The 17,645-nt window shown below is 36.7% G+C and overlaps 1 protein-coding gene across 2 annotated transcripts in view; it reads right to left on the bottom strand.

Moving 5' to 3' along the window:
• Positions 1 to 17,645, bottom strand: part of LOC144449796 (nuclear RNA export factor 1-like) — a 102,365-nt gene that overhangs the window by 45,349 nt on the left and 39,371 nt on the right. For both annotated transcript variants that reach the window (XM_078140374.1, XM_078140380.1), the window contains exons 7-10: positions 15,984 to 16,072; positions 7,866 to 7,973; positions 7,153 to 7,262; positions 5,436 to 5,472 (exon numbers count right to left, since the gene is read on the bottom strand). In XM_078140374.1, the coding sequence (XP_077996500.1) occupies positions 5,436 to 5,472; positions 7,153 to 7,262; positions 7,866 to 7,973; positions 15,984 to 16,072 (344 nt within the window). The remainder of the gene's footprint in view (positions 1 to 5,435; positions 5,473 to 7,152; positions 7,263 to 7,865; positions 7,974 to 15,983; positions 16,073 to 17,645) is intronic.

Raw genomic sequence — 17,645 nt, 5'->3', positions numbered from 1 at the left:
AAGTTCATGTTGCCATACGGTAATTGTGTTCTGTTGCAAAAATTGTCTATATCTCGTGGTGAGTGAACTTGTACGATCAAGGAAACAAGTGTTATTTTACCCCTTTCATATACAATTGGCTAAAACAACTCAATATCATCAATATTACCGACATTTTATTGTATTCTGATTGAAACACTCTGATACATATCTCGGGAAACAAGTGCCTGTGGCATAGGCCTGATGCCGTACAATGTTTGTTACAAGCTTCAATTGTGTCATCAACACAGATTTCTTGCATGAATGTTACAAAAATAATAAAAGTGATAGCTGATCATTTAAATACTTTCAATGTTGGAATGTTTAAATGTAGGTTTGTTGGTGTCAACACTTTGCAATGTCTTGCTATTGCTAACATTAACATTTACAAATACTAGTTACAGAAGACGTATAATCTGGTACTGTATACTGTACTGCAACTACCCAATTGTACAAAAACCAAGAGTCTTAATTTGTACACATACATGGCATGTTACCGATGTTTACAGTATTACTTTTTACAGTAAATCTCAAAGGAGTACTGTGGTCTAGAAATGTTTACAGTATTACTTTTTACAGTAAATCCCAAAGGAGTACTGTGAGGTCTAGAAATGTTTACAGTATTACTTTTTACAGTAAATCCCAAAGGAGTACTGTGAGGTCTAGAAATGTTTACAGTATCACTTCTTACAGTAAATCCCAAAGGAGTACTGTGAGGTCTAGAAATGTTTACAGTATTACTTTTTACAGTAAATCCCAAAGGAGTACTGTGAGGTCTAGAAATGTTTACAGTATTACTTTTTACAGTAAATCTCAAAGGAGTACTGTGAGGTCTAGAAATGTTTACAGTATCACTTTCTACAGTAAATCCCAAAGGAGTACTGTTAGTTCTAGAAATGTTTACAGTATCACTTCTTACAGTAAATCCCAAAGGAGTACTGTGAGGTCTAGAAATGTTTACAGTATTACTTTTTACAGTAAATCCCAAAGGAGTACTGTGAGATCTAGAAATGTTTACAGTATCACTTCTTACAGTAAATCCCAAAGGAGTACTGTGAGATCTAGAAATGTTTACAGTATTACTTTTTACAGTAAATCTCAAAGGAGTACTGTGAGGTCTAGAAATGTTTACAGTATTACTTTTTACAGTAAATCCCAAAGGAGTACTGTGAGATCTAGAAATGTTTACAGTATCACTTCTTACAGTAAATCCCAAAGGAGTACTGTGAGGTCTAGAAATGTTTACAGTATTACTTTTTACAGTAAATCTCAAAGGAGTACTGTGAGGTCTAGAAATGTTTACAGTATCACTTGTTACAGTAAATCTCAAAGGAGTACTGTGAGGTCTAGAAATGTTTACAGTATTACTTTCTACAGTAAATCCCAAAGGAGTACTGTGAGATCTAGAAATGTTTACAGTATTACTTTTTACAGTAAATCCCAAAGGAGTACTGTGAGGTCTAGAAATGTTTACAGTATCACTTTTTACAGTAAATCCCAAAGGAGTACTGTGAGGTCTAGAAATGTTTACAGTATCACTTCTTACAGTAAATCCCAAAGGAGTACTGTGAGGTCTAGAAATGTTTACAGTATTACTTTTTACAGTAAATCTCAAAGGAGTACTGTTAGTTCTAGAAATGTTTACAGTATTACTTTTTACAGTAAATCCCAAAGGAGTACTGTGAGGTCTAGAAATGTTTACAGTATCACTTCTTACAGTAAATCCCAAAGGAGTACTGTTAGTTCTAGAAATGTTTACAGTATTACTTTTTACAGTAAATCTCAAAGGAGTACTGTGAGATCTAGAAATGTTTACAGTATCACTTTTTACAGTAAATCTCAAAGGAGTACTGTGAGATCTAGAAATGTTTACAGCATTACTTTTTACAGTAAATCCCAAAGGAGTACTGTTAGTTCTAGAAATGTTTACAGTATCACTTTTTACAGTAAATCTCAAAGGAGTACTGTGAGATCTAGAAATGTTTACAGTATCACTTTTTACAGTAAATCTCAAAGGAGTACTGTTAGTTCTAGAAATGTTTACAGTATTACTTTTTACAGTAAATCTCAAAGGAGTACTGTGAGATCTAGAAATGTTTACAGTATCACTTTTTACAGTAAATCCAAAGGAGTACTGTTAGTTCTAGAAATGTTTACAGTATTACTTTTTACAGTAAATCTCAAAGGAGTACTGTGAGATCTAGAAATGTTTACAGTATCACTTTTTACAGTAAATCTCAAAGGAGTACTGTGAGGTCTAGAAATGTTTACAGTATTACTTTTTACAGTAAATCTCAAAGGAGTACTGTGAGGTCTAGAAATGTTTACAGTATCACTTTCTACAGTAAATCCCAAAGGAGTACTGTGAGATCTAGAAATGTTTACAGTATTACTTTTTACAGTAAATCCCAAAGGAGTACTGTGAGATCTAGAAATGTTTACAGTATCACTTTTTACAGTAAATCCCAAAGGAGTACTGTGAGATCTAGAAATGTTTACAGTATTACTTTTTACAGTAAATCTCAAAGGAGTACTGTGAGGTCTAGAAATGTTTACATGCTGTCTTGATTATTTTGACAAGTTCACAGTGAAGAAAAATATTTCGCAGAAGTAATGATTTTCGATCAATGACATGTAAAAATGATAATCCCTCTAGCACACTGATGACAATCACCAAAGTGTTTCCAAAAGTTACATACTATAATTCAAATTGGATAACTTGAAAAGGTACTAGTGATAAAATCATACAGTAGTTCATGGCAAAGTTACACAGTGAATGTAATAATTTTCATAATAACAATAACTTAGTGCACATCAAGAGACATATAATGGTTAGGAATATGGTTGAAAAATTGTTTTAAAAACATGAATAGCTATAAAAAAACAAGCTGATATTCATTGTTCAAAGATGAAATTAACAAATATATATCTCTCTATTTTTTGAACATGATTGGTAGGTAGGTTGGTAGGACAGTGCTTACTTTAAAATGCCAAATTCAATGTGTGACTATTGTACCACAGTGACATGCTATAGAACCCAACTGTACAACAAGCGACCTATCGGTCAGAATAGCTCCGCTGTTTTTTTTTTAATTTTATTTTTTATTTTGGTGACATGTAGAAGTGGTTCAGTTCTTCAGCTCTTCACTATGCAGTTTTGTTTTAGCGATGCAATAAAGTGGTTAGTGGTTCATATGATGTCTCACTGTAAAACACATTTTACACAGAAGTTGGTAATGTATTGTACTTTTATACCATAGTCACCATTTTATAACAAAAATCTACTGTTATGAAAAATTGCACAAAATCTCAGAAAAAAAATGACTGGGAAATGCACACAAGAAAAAGAAAAAAAAGAGGATTTTGACAATCCCCGCCAAGTACCCGAAAGAGAGTCATTCTGGCAGCCATACGTTACAGTGGTAATACTCGTTCATGTTCTATTACCTTTCATAAAGAAAACACAACGAAATGGTTGAAGTGATCTTTTTTTTTTAAATTTCTTTTCATCACAACAACAAAATCTACGTGATCAAAAGTGTTGTAAACTAAACCAGAAAGAATTATCGGACTGGCTAAACTTCCCGATGAACTGGAGTAAGGTCCAAGTCCAAGTAAGCCTCGATAGTACGTGAGAAAATCATCTCAAACTAGCGATACAACTTTCAAAATATAACTTGACATGTCTTCATTTGTTAGATTTATACAATTCAAGACGCGTTTTCACTCGAAAACAACAATTCTGTGAATAATGACACTCTGAAGGCAGCGATTTCTCGGACGATGTTACCACTGTAACGTATGGCTGACAACGGCTTGCTTCCGGGTTAACCCTAGTCCCTCGTGCATCCGGGTACCTGGGGTTGTCGCCGTATGGAAACTAAGAAAGAATTTACAGTGTTTCTTGTGACCGGCGCCTGTCAGCAGACTCGGCCATTTTTTTTCATCATTCCATTGTATTTAAACCTTGTACTTGACATTTTGCAATATTTATAATTCTCAACAAAATACCTCAACATGCCTCACTTCGCTCATACTCAAAGCAGCCCCTCGCGGTATGATCACTGATGACATGACAAGAGAACCTTTTCGGATTTACATGTAAAACGGGGAAAGATACGCAAAACATAATGCAAAGTCTGAAGCCAAATTAAAGTTGTGATTATTTTAATTATTTTTACTTGCCAAATATTTGCATTTTGGAAATGGCAAGACATGTTCATGTCGTTTAACTTTACATGTGAACTGTTGGCCAATAAACAAAATTTGGTTCATTCACAGTCCGCAGTTAGACTGCTCTTGCATAACTTCAACCGCATGCCTTCCTTACGCAAGTTGTCTTAATTCTGGTTCACTGTCACTCCAAATTGCACGACAATATAGAATTAATCACAAGTTACATGTTATCTGAAAACATCACATTTTTATAGTGGGTCTGAAGTGAGATTTTAGTGAGTACCAAGAACGTCCTGTGTTGTTACTTGCTGTGGAAAATCGCCCGGTCAAATGAGGTCAGCTTCAGCTTCTGGTCGAATCAGGATAGAGTATGCAAATAAGGACGTTGCGGACTGGCTGATTATGTAGAAGGGGTGCAGAATTTGGATTTGAAGTTTACAACCCTGTTTCGAATAAACGCTTGTCACTTCATGCATTTGGGCGCCCAATGCGTAGAATTATGACTATAGCACATATTACATTGCTTGTTTGACGTCAATAGTGTCTTTTGGAAAGTGGCAGTTTACTTAAAGTCTCGTCGACTGATTTCCAATATGGCGTCGGTCATTATGCTCATTAACATGTTCATTTTTTTTCAAATTACAAAAAAAAAATCATAAAAAATAAAAATGAAGATGTGCTGACTTGAAATTAACAAACCTGAGTAAGCTACCCCCTGCGCATCAACACACCAGATATCAAAGCAATCTGACAATAAGTTTTCACGGAGATGATGAAAATGACATTTTATGAAAAAAAATCATAAAAAATTGAAAATGGCACAGATCAACTTGGCATGAACAAATCTGAATAGCCTCCCCCCATGGAACATGCACACCAAATATCTAAGAATACTGACTGTCACTTTCGGAGAAAATAATGAAAATATAAAAGTTTGACGGACACCTATGATTTTCACTCTACTCTCTATACTCTATACAACCTATACCTAAAGCTATGCTTTCAGCTTTCGCTGACAGCGGAGCTAAAAATTGGGCAGGTAGAAATTGTGGTTGGACATGTAATTTTCAAAGTTACCAGCCCGATGGGTAGGTGGGCAAAAAATTAATTTGGAGGCCTGGACTTGATAGCAGTAATCAATACAAGTGTAGTAAAGTCTGAATGAACTTTTACTTTATGACTGAAAAACTACAGGAGAATTACTGTTATCAAACTTAATCCAATACAAAACATCAACTTACCAGTTTTACAAGCTTTGGGAACCTCTGTCTTACTGTCCTGCGGACGTATGTAAAACATCAACATCATTAGAAATATCACTTTGATTTAAGAGGACACATACATGTAATGAACAATGCAAGATATGATAATGTATCATGTCATTCTAGCCATCTACTAGATAACATGGTTATAAATAATAAGATAAGCACTTATCAGATATTTTACTCAGACATACAGGCTTACCTGCGGTGTATACTTACCAACCAACCAACCAAAGACATGGACAGTAGGTACATTGAAAACATTCATTTCAGGCAACCCTTGTGAATGCTGTAAAAAAACTCTTGTCAATAGTAAGCTATCCGTGACTGATCTCAGACGTACTATGTTCATTCAAATAGTTTCCTCCCAAGTGATTTGTTTCTTATTTTGAATATCATTTTCTTTTAATTCATAATATGACATAGATAACTTGCTCCATACCATACTGCCAGGAGTAAGGTAAATGTATACATGCATTTTATAATTCTGTACAGAAAAGATTATTTAGGTTTCTATGCTAGATGGTATGTTCCTCTGCTAACCCAGCTTTTTATTTTATTTATTAACATGGTTGAATATTAATTTGGACTAGCATTTTCTCTGACTTGTAAAACTACTTGCAAAAAGATTTTTCTCATTTTTATTTTTATTTTTATGTCTTTTTCTCACTTTCTTATCTTTCTTCATGTCAAGTTTGTTTTTTAATTTCTTTTGACAAGTCTCCATTTTGTTTGACCACAAACAACTGCAGTAGGAAACAACTGCTCCTTGGCATAATACACAACAGAACCACAGTTCTCTAGCTTTTTATCATCATCATCATCATCATCATCATCTTCATTATTATGATTGTCATTGTTGTCCTCACATTTCAACACGTTGGCTGCCATTACTGCAGTGATAATTATATGTGATGGGTACCATACAATAGACAACATAATCTATATATGCTGCACATGGCTATACAGAACAAGAATATAATCCAGTGTACAGGGAGTCAATTCCTGGCTGCGCCTGGCTTAGGTTGTCACTCACACGAGTGTCCTTACCCGTCATTGGCTAACAGTCTCAGGAAATTGACTCTAGAGGGCAGTACATCAATCTTCCCTAAAGACAGACTGTGTACATAGACAATGAAGCCCTCTTTACACATTCAAGACACATCATCGTCTCGTCTCATCAGAACTCTAGGCAGCTTTACATCTTCTTGTCTTCTGTTGGAGTGTATTCAAGTTTCTAAAATTTCTGCTGGAGTATTTTCGATGAATATGCAGTGGGTTTTTGATTTGTCAATTTTTTGTGAGCCGTTTCATCACTTCCACTACTGCAGTTGTTGGCATCATTTTGATTTTAACAGTTTACAAAATCATGAAGTCATGTGCAATAATGATTAAAAATACATAAAGTCAGTACAGGTGCCATCCATTCATATTCTTTTTTCAAATTATACTAGCTCTTAGATGTGTCTGGGTTAGGAAGGCCCACATCATCTACATATTACTTCCCCGTTATTCACAGGTTGACATATCAAAATGATTTTTCACAATGTCCATATTCTTGCAGTATTGTATGAAGTAAGTTTCTAAACTCATGATTCAAGTGGGTTGTCCATGTCACTGCGATGTTACTATGGTTGGTATGGCGATGATGACCTGTACGCAATTTTCCACAACATGTGGAATTTCACAATGTTACCTGACGTAGGAACGTTGGTCTTTGTAGTTATCACACAGTGGGTTTCCGTCCAGTACCAGCTCAGTCAACTTAAACCCTTTGATCTTATCAAGGTCCCATTCACTCTTCAGCTAGTAAAAAAATAAAATTCTCAATTTTACAAGGTGACTTTAGAAGAAGAAAACAAGTTGATAATATAATTTATATATGGGGGAACATTTTACAGTGATATGAAACTATCAAGTTGATTTAGACAATTCTTTGATCTGTCCATCTAGAAAATTACTACTGGAAATTTGACAAGGTCAATATCTGTTGTTGACCTTTCTCTCCAACTTTCCTCTAAAATCGTATGGATTTTTCCTCTAAAATCCTATGGATTATTACTATTAACAAAGTCACTTCAATATTTGTTGCTCTTTATCCACAAAAAATCATAACATTTACAATTCATAATGTTTAGATTATCACATTGCCAATGATCAAAACCTTTAGTTAATGCTGCACACAAGAAAGATTTTGATGTGTTAACCAGTCAATAACAGAGAAGTAAAATGTAGCTGATCTGTGATTTACTGAATTACCTTGAGAGTCAAATTACTTTAGCCAATTCAGTTTTACTTATTATAATGATGTACACAAGAAATTTGTACAGAGGGACTTTGTACAGACAGGCATTTTTTTCCAGACAGAAAAGGTATGACTAGCAAGTAACATTGAAAATAGCAACTTACCCCATTTTTGGAGAGAGACAGTTTTTGTAAATTTGGAGCTTTCAGAACGAGTTCTCTAAAATTATTCAAATTGTACAATCTGTTCTCACTCAGATTCAAGGATACCATCTGCAAGAAATAGGAAGCCAGTGAAATCACCATGGCAATGATGAGCACACAACTGCAATTCCTAAGGCTGCGTAATATTACTTGGTATAATTGTTTGGAACTGATAGAAAGTGAAAATGTGGCTTTAGAAAAAGACATGGTTTGGCAAATGTTATTTACAAAATGAGACTTGTAGTTGTACACAAGAATTGTGAAATAGACTAATTACTTGAAAAAGAGTACTAAGAGATAAATCTATCTACAGCAGTAAGCTGTAACAAATTATATTTCCTTGTCTTTTAGAATATTTGAACTCATGATAAACAAGCGACCTATCAGTCAGAATGTAGCTCCGCTGTTTTTGGTGGGGATTTTGTACCATGTAGGAGTCACCAGGTTCTATCTATTGTTATTACACCTCAATGTTCTTTCACGAGCTGTCATTGGTCAGAATTGAATCACATGACCTACTTTAAATAGACTATTGCCTGCGCAGTGATATTGCCCGCATGTGCACAGACTAATGTGCAGCAGTGAATTTATTTTGACCGTTGCACATCTATTCTGTGCATGTTTTCTAGGTTTATTATTTAATTCAGCTCCTCCACTATCCAGTTACGTTTTAGCAAAGTAATAAAGTGGTTAGTGGTTTCATATGATGACTCATACACACAGTCACTATAGATCACAGATATTTTGAATTCTGAACATAATGATTTGTTTTATTTGAATTATTCTGAGAGTGAATTTTATCATGATCAACAACCAGCCAGAACGCAGTCAATCAATATGTTGTTTGCTCTTCCCCACCTGCAGTTCATTGACATTGCATTTTCGATGTACATATATAATAATAACCTAACCCCATGGCCTCGCAATGGACGGTAGAGTTATTTTACTCATGATTCAGTTTATTCTGCTGTATTTTCATGAGCGACAGCTGTGTGCTTGAAAACATTCCGCATAACCGTGGGAATTGATTGACTGTGTTCTGGCTGGTTGATGGTGCTGAGGAACGTGTTGCACAATCTCCCATCGACTGCATTTGTTGGGCGTTGTTGATGTGTACATCGGTGGCCGTAGCTGCTGGCATGGCAGGCCTCGGGTAGATTTATTTTGTATACCTGTCAGGATATCACTCACCTGCTGTTGTTGATCATAAGAAAATTCACTCTCAGAATGTTCAAAATAATTCAAATTAAACAAATCATTATGTTCAAAACATTGAGGTGTAATAACAATATGCAGCAGAATAAACCGAATCACTCATGAAAATAACTGCATGCCCAACCATCCATTGCGAGGCCAGGGGATTCTGTCATAATATATGGCATGTCCATTTTTACCTTTCGTAAGGAAGGTGACAATATACCGATGAAGTCTTTGTGTCTGTGCGTGCGTGCGTGCGTGCGTGCGTGCGTGTGTGTGTGTGTGTGTGTGTCTGTATCACAATTTCCGAAACAACGGCTGCATCAATTCAAATGAAATTTCATAGACATGTTCCGTAGGGTAATGGCAAGAACTGATTAGGTTTTAGTAATAATCCAATGAATATTAATGACCAATTTGAGTAATTAATTGATCGAATGAGTATAAAGTTGGCGTCAGATTCAGATTCAGGTAGCGTTATCTTATGAACGTTATATTGAGCGTCAGATGGCCTCAGATCCGAAGACACCCGACGGACTCAAACCTGAAATAATACCGTTGAGACTACAGCGAAGGATTCTGCTTCACTGCCGTCGGGTGTATTCAGATCTGAGGCTATCTGATGCTCAATATGATGCTACCTGAATCTGAATCTGCCGCTAACTTTATACTCGTGCTCTACATAGCGCTACACTGAGAAAGACTCTGTTTTCAGGGGTTTCGTATGTGCCAACCTTATTTTGTGTTTCCCTTGGATCTGCACTCTGCATTGGCTGGACAAACACGAGAAAAAAGAAGACTCTGAGGCAGGGTATTTTAAGTGATTCAAACTCACCAGAAAACTTTTTTTTTCTTGGCCTTAAAATAGGTTTACAATGAGTTCACAAACAGGTGAAATATTTATCATCGTTTCAATTTCGTCAAATATGGACTTATCATTTTCAAATTTCACACACTAATGCGCAGATGAATAAAGAGAAATCGTGTCTTTTTAGATTTTCGATTAGAAGTTTAGGAAGTATTATATTGACCACGAACCGTCTCCTTTTTACTGTGTTCTTTTCCAATTTCTCTCGATAACAAACTATCGCTGTTTGTTGCAAGGCTTGAACATAATCATTTATCTAGCTCTGTATCTCAGGATATAAATACACTCTCACATATTTATCAAGTGTAATAATCTATAATTTATACCCAAATCATGTGTGTGGTCAAAATATGGAAAATAGACCAAGCCTCGCCTAGCCTGCGAAGAAAATTTCGCGACAATGTATCAATAATGGTGACCTATACATTGACCTCTATATAATAGTGTACAGTGAGGGTGCGCCATTCAACAAAATCTTGACAATTAATTTTCCCGTAAACTCGTGGGACAGAAGGAAGTTCAACACGCACATGCCATATCCCGGGTATGTAGGGGATCACGAAAGCCGAGTGAAGTCGAGGATGGCAAGCTTTCCTGTGCTGAGAATAGGAGGCGTGGTGGGCATTTCAACAACATTTTTGACAACTATTAACTTTCATTGGGATTTGATGCATCACAGATATAGAGCTAAATTTCTTGTATAAATCATGAAATTCCTTACGGAATGCATTCAGTTTAAATCTGGTCTTTTCAATTAAGACTTCTCAAATCAGAGAAAAACAATGTACATTTGTATTATGATTTTTTTTCAGTTGATCTTAGTGTATTGACACAAATATTTTACTTGTCCAAACGGGCATGGAATGGCAATGTACTTGTCCCAGACAATCGAGCCCTGCTGTAGCTAGCATGAGACCTTGAGACATGGTTAGAAAGGCTTTGGTATCTGCTTGGCGATGATCAAATACACCCCATCGGCAGACTATTTATGCTGAAAACTCCACCTAGATAAATTCACACCCTCGTCACCATTTCATGTTCAATAACTGAAACTTTTTCATTTTTAGCTTCATTACTCGATAGAACGCATTACACGACGTCCCTCTAGGGATTGTGCGTGCGTGAATTTACCATTCATTGTATGCTCAAGATGGTTCACAGCATAGGCACTCAAATTAATTTGTATGATTAAAAAAAAATTGTAAATAAAGAAGACTCATTTTCTTTACAATTTTTTTTATCATACAAATTCATTCGAGTGCCTATGGTTCACTGGCATCGTTCAAGAACATGGATCTGTCAGTGTACATGTATACCGACTTTACAGTTGTCTTCAGCAACATACATGTAACACTTGTATCAAACACTTTTACACTTGGGTCTCTGTCAAGTTGAAAGATAACACTGTCGTTCATGTCATGGAACTTAAAGTAACTTGTGCACTGCACTACCCTACCGTACGCATAGTGACGCAGTATAGAGTTTTATCATGTATCATCATCATGTACTGGCTGAGACATTATAACCTGCCCAGGCCAAATTTAGAGGTCTAATAGATATTGAAAGTCAAGTTGTAAATAAACTAGAATGTTACGAACCCTATCTAACCTAAGTTATGATCATTAAAGTCTTCTTTTATAGATTCAGGCTAAAAACCTTTCGTTTGCCAAGACCTCAGAACAACACACCATCTTGTTTTCTGGAATAAACCATTCTGTAGTAAGGTAGTCTCATAGAAGGGGTGTTGATTTCGGATTTATGCTGGTCACTTGTCGTTGAGGGTGCATGATGAATAGAACTACATTGCTTGTTGTCTATCGTCAATAGGGGTCTTTTGAAAAGTGGCTGTTTACTTCAGTCTAGTGGGCTGATTTCCAATATGGCATTGGTCAAATAAAAATTTAATGAATACAATAAAAAATTCATCAAAAATAGAAAAGAACACATGCTGACTTGAAATTAACAAATCTAAGTAAGCTACACGTATGCTGTGTGCATCTACATGGCAAATGTTAAAGCAATCTGACAAGATGATGAAGATGAAGATGTCATTTTTGACAAAAAAATTCCTCAAAAATTGAAAATGGAACAGATCAACTTGGCATGAACAAATCCTTGTGATATAGTCCTAATCGAATATCAAACAGAATTATACCCGAATATACTTGAAATTGTTAGAAGTCAGTACGCGTGAAACAGCTTTCAGCAACAGGTGACATGACAATTCAAACGAGAACAATGAGATAGTGTACGACAATTCTTCAATGAAGTTCAATAAAATATGAGTTACACGCCTACAGCAAGAAGTTAACAAAGATGAAAATCCTACGTACAGACGATAATGTCACGCACACACAATATTGGACAACAATAAAACACTACGAGAATGAATAGTCAACGGAGTCTTGCACAATACGTTGCACCAACACTCAGCAGTGGTTTCAAGTTCCGAACAGTCTTGAATACTCCGGTCCCTGCAATAGTTTTCTACCATTTCCCATGTACAATACAAGTTCCAAAGCGATACAGTTTAACGCCAAACAACGATATCCCAACCACAATGGGGTGAGTCGTTGAATGAGTAAATTGGAACTGTAAAGTTTTGTAGAGACTCACGGTTACATTACGACGGCTCGATGTCTTCTGAGAGACTCGGTTTTGTTACGACAGTTCCTATTCAGACCACGTCTTCAGCTTCTCCCCAAGGAGTTGTACATTGTATTTAGCTGGGGGACAACTTCATACCAACTTTGAATGAGATCTGTTTAAGCATGTCTGAGTTATGGCTTTGGACAAGGAAAATTCGCAAACAAAATGGCGGCTAGGCGGCCATATTGGATCGTATCATGACAACAATGAATATGCACATGTATGTCATAGAACACTGTCCTAATACCAACTTTGAATGAGATCTGTTCAAGCATGTCTGAGTTACGGCTTTGGACAGGGAAAATTCGCAAACAAAATGGCTGCTAGGCAGCCATATTGGATTGTATCATGAAACAAATCGATGTGCACATGTATGCCATTGTATGTTGCCCCTGTACCAAGTTTGAAAAAAATCCAAAGGGAACGACGGGTGGATCTAATCATTAATAAATCGCCTAGATATGAAGGCCCGCACCCATTAAGAACTTTAAATACAATACAGAGTACTTTGAATTCAATGCGCTTCTGAATAGGTAGCCAGTGTAATGAATGAAGAACTGGGGTAATATGCTCAACTTTTTTCTTTCTAACGACAAGTCTTGCTGCACAGTGTCACCTCCAACACGATATTGTCAGCTATCAAGTTTTTAGCTTACGCAAATAGCGACGGAGGTAGGGGGTCCTACATGGCTAGTGTTTTGCCGCAATGCATGCTGGGAAACCCAAAAAAAAACCTACGTGGGGACCCCGTATAGAGTTGTAAACCAGAAGTGGATAGAAAGTGAGAACTCTTAGTAAAACACTAGTTCCAGGTCGCCCTGTAGAGGGCGCCCTGGAACTAATTATTCAGTGAAGACTTGAATGTTGTTTCTATGTTCTGCTGTAAGGTCATGTTTGGTGGCAATTTTCAGCCCAAAACTCAACTCAATATATAATCCATACACTGTAAGTTCATTTTAGGACGAGAAACTATATAAGTTTACACTCGACTTTTATAATATCATAACTAGGCAAAGCCCATAAGCTCGCGCAGGGTAGATTCATTTGTGACCGGCTGCCTGGGCCAGGGTTGATACACTTGATTTGGGTCAGGGTTGATACACTCGATTTCTGAATTCAACTCGATGATTTAGGAATGTTACTGTACCAACAAACATAGGAAAGCAGTTATTCTTTTTAGAACATGTAAAAAATCAATTATCGACAATATAAACGTCAAATTTACACTTCCACAACCCGGAAATTCAACTGCGCTATGTCATCAGTGGTCCGTATCAGTACCGCCGTGCGTCAAACTTCCAAATAGTGTAACAATTTCTCCTAGTGGTACAGCGATGCCACAATACTCGTTACAATGTTACGATAATCGTGCCAACAGACCTACTGTTACAATATTGAAATGCATGGTGATGTTATATGTTGCCTATGCTATATGACGATACGGTAGCGCGTGGGGGATGCACGTATTGCACGTAGTATATGGAAGGCACATGCGTAGTCACTGCGCGCCGCAATGCATCCCTGGGAGAACCACCAAATTTTTTCGCATAGTATATACAACGCGCATGCGTACTAGTCATTGAGCCGCTACGCGGCAGCTTCACTGCCGCTGCACGAGCTATTACTCAATAGATAAACTTGTCCATTGTGGGAAAGTTTGTTTATATTTCAATGCACAGGAAATCTACAATATGTGGGGACCACTTGTTTATCATCTCATTACACTTATGACATGTTTAAATGATCGACCAATTATCACCACCAGCCTGCTTGTTCTATACAACATTTTAGTACATGTTCCATATGTGTTGGCGATATTCAATCGAACATGACACTACGAGTCAATACATGGGGAAAAAATATAAACATACAATTGTCCACAATATTGTAATTCATAAAAATAAAGAACCCTACCCATGATACATATGCCCCAATGATTCATAAACGACGAAATGTGTGGTTAGGTCGGCTGTTTTACGTGAATGGCCTGTACTTCACATCTCAACAGAAACGGCAACAAAAACGTAATCTGATCTCAAGATATAGACACGTCGAGAAACCTTCTCGTTATCGAGAGAGTCAACAAGTTGTATCTCATTTTCCAATCGAAAGCAACCAATATATCGAGATAACATCATTTTGTGAATGCAAAAGCTACCTCAAGATTATTTTCAAATGCAAAGGAAAAATTCACAAGACCGGATATAACATTGTCGTTCGTTTTCTGAAATCTAACATTACAACTCGAGATCATTTTTTTCGTACATCCAAAGCAAAATATAAATATATTTCGAGATATCATTTTCGTTTTACTGAAATCAAAATCAACAAACAAAAAGTAAACAGTTATTTATGATTTCTAAAAAACTATTACACGTGTTGTATTTAGAGTGAAAATTAGTGTTTATTCACTTTCATTGTAACTTGTAAACTGCGTCACATATTGGCGTCCTGCTGTCTCCACAAAAACATCGTAAACCATAATAATCAGAGTCAGCAAAGGACAATGCACGGCAGCATTTTTTTTTTAGCCTTTTTGATTGGGAGCTTACATACAGCTGACAGGTCAACCGACCGCCCTGAAGATCCAAGTCACAATAACCAGCTCTGAACCAGAACTATCTCGAGGAGTCCGCAGCAGACGTCTGCAGATACTGCCTGTGCTTACCATATCTCTGACAAGTTCACAGCCATGTAGTTGGTTCGGCACAGGTCAGCCAGCACGCAATCAGAATTTTTGACAATAACCCCCACGAAGTTAGGGGACCTTTTATACCTGACATTCGGCTTTAAGTCGTTTACACACACACACACACACACACACACACACACACACACACACACACACACACACACACACACACACACACACACACACACACACACACACACACACAGACTATCCCTACAGGTATAGCACTACTGAAGCTCAGTTCAGTTTTGCTAAAAAGTAGACGGACGGACATGTGATGGACGGATGACAACAGAGAATCCACCTATACATAAAGCTGCGCTGCCGGCTTTCACTGACAGCGGAGCTAAAAAAATTTCAAAATGTTTGAACACACGATAACAGTAAACAAATTATTTTCTCCTCTCTTACAGTGAGCATGTTTCTGAAATCTTATCAATCAACAGAGTTTCATGTCATTAACCTTTAATCTCTATATATTCTGATTTCAATTGGAGTCAAGCAAGGAAAATCAAAGACAATTTCTTATGCACAAATGACCTCAACGTGAATGATGTATAAAGACTTACCTGTTTTCTAAAACATTTTGACTGTACAGCGCCTTTGAACTCTTGTCATAGTGGAATTGGCGCTATATAAATTGCATCGATTGATTGATTGATATAATTCTCACCTGTGGTATATTTTCACTAATGATAGTACCAATAGCAGTTGTAATGTTTTCCCTGCTCAGATTAGCCTGGATGTTTTGACTCTGCAGATCTGTCAATATGGAATCAAATGCTTGACATCAGTTTCATTCACCTGGAAGAATCACCTAAACTAACCGACATCTGTTGCTCTGTTAAAAAAAATACTGTTATTTGCAGTCAAGTCATTCATATATTACTACGGACACCAAACTATCGACAAACTAAGATAAACACACACCAACAATATTATTGTTGTGTGTGGTAGATTACACAAGACGATGAGGGCGGCCCTTTTTATTTTTCTGTTTCTCATCTCCCGACCGACCCTAATTTGCAGCTCCGACATCAGAAAAAAAAAAGTTTTTTTATTTCCGACCGACCCCTGAGCACAGCAAAATTGTAAGGTTCCCCATGGCGTCTTAGGCCAGTTCTGCCGAAGCCACGACCTTGCGACATTGGCCCCCTAAAATTACAAATGAAGCAATAATTTTCCCACCTTGCATCGCTTTGGCGCATTCATTTTACGGCAGACATCAAAATTATCTAAGTCCACGGCCGGACCAGGTCAGGCTCTGACTCGACGTGAATCCCACAAGAAGTATACTGACTGCGTAAAGTTTTGTTGACATCATATAAGATACAGTGACAACGCGCAGTTACTATATATTGTTAACATAAAAAATGCCACAAAAAGATCAACTTTGATAAACTTAATCTACAAATTAAAACATTAGAGGGATTAGATGAGACGTCGAAATGGACGTCTCTCGTCACATGTTTTGTCTACTGTCACTGTCGTGACCTCTGACCTAATCACTGACGTGTGCGAAACACTGAACTTGCTACCGGAACATCTATCTGCCATGCCACAGCTCAGAAGCCTTCGTGAACCAAATGTATGGGACAGGTTGTGATTTTCATTTGTTGATGGGTTAAATTAAATGAGTACATGTGTATTTTGATTCCGAAAAAGCTGTGTTAGGGGATCGTGTTGCATGATGTTGACAGTGCTAGTGACACATGTGAATGTTGGGCACTGAATCAATGCGTCATCACTGGCATGGCCACTATAGACGGCCGATGCATGTGCGCCCGGTCAGACATGAAGAACGGACTTGTTGTGCAAATCAGAAAAAAATTAATGTAAATTGTAATATTTACAGAGCATCCCAACTTTGACTTTGTTGATAGTTTTAGTTAAAGATTAAAGTTCTGAGTTTCAAGGACACCTAATGTCAGCTTTCCGTATCATTGCAAGTTTACGGTACGTAACTATGCTGTCATTTGATATAGCAGGACCAAATCATGATACACAGCCAGTAACGATTAATTAATAAAAAATAAATTATGTTAAAGTTTGTTTGACTATTATTTGTAAGTTTTCGTTCACATTTGGTACTTTTTAAAGTCAGGGATTTTTTTTCTTCAAAATGTCATGAATTTGAAGAGGGAATGATAAACACAGCAGTGTACTAACAATTTTAAAAATGAAACAAGTGGTTACAAGTTTAGGATTTCTCAAAGTTTTTATTCAATCATATGTTCACTGTGACTTATTTTGAAGTTGTTCATTGTCCTTGTCTGAAAAATGGGAATTATAAATTTTAGCACTGCTATTCATTGATATTCAGATTAAAAATTGT

The sequence above is a fragment of the Glandiceps talaboti genome, chromosome 2 (genome assembly GCF_964340395.1).
Source record: "Glandiceps talaboti chromosome 2, keGlaTala1.1, whole genome shotgun sequence".
NCBI lineage: Eukaryota > Metazoa > Hemichordata > Enteropneusta > Spengelidae > Glandiceps > Glandiceps talaboti.
The sequence above is the reverse complement of the archived record's forward strand: the minus strand, read 5'-3'. Positions and strand labels throughout refer to the sequence as shown.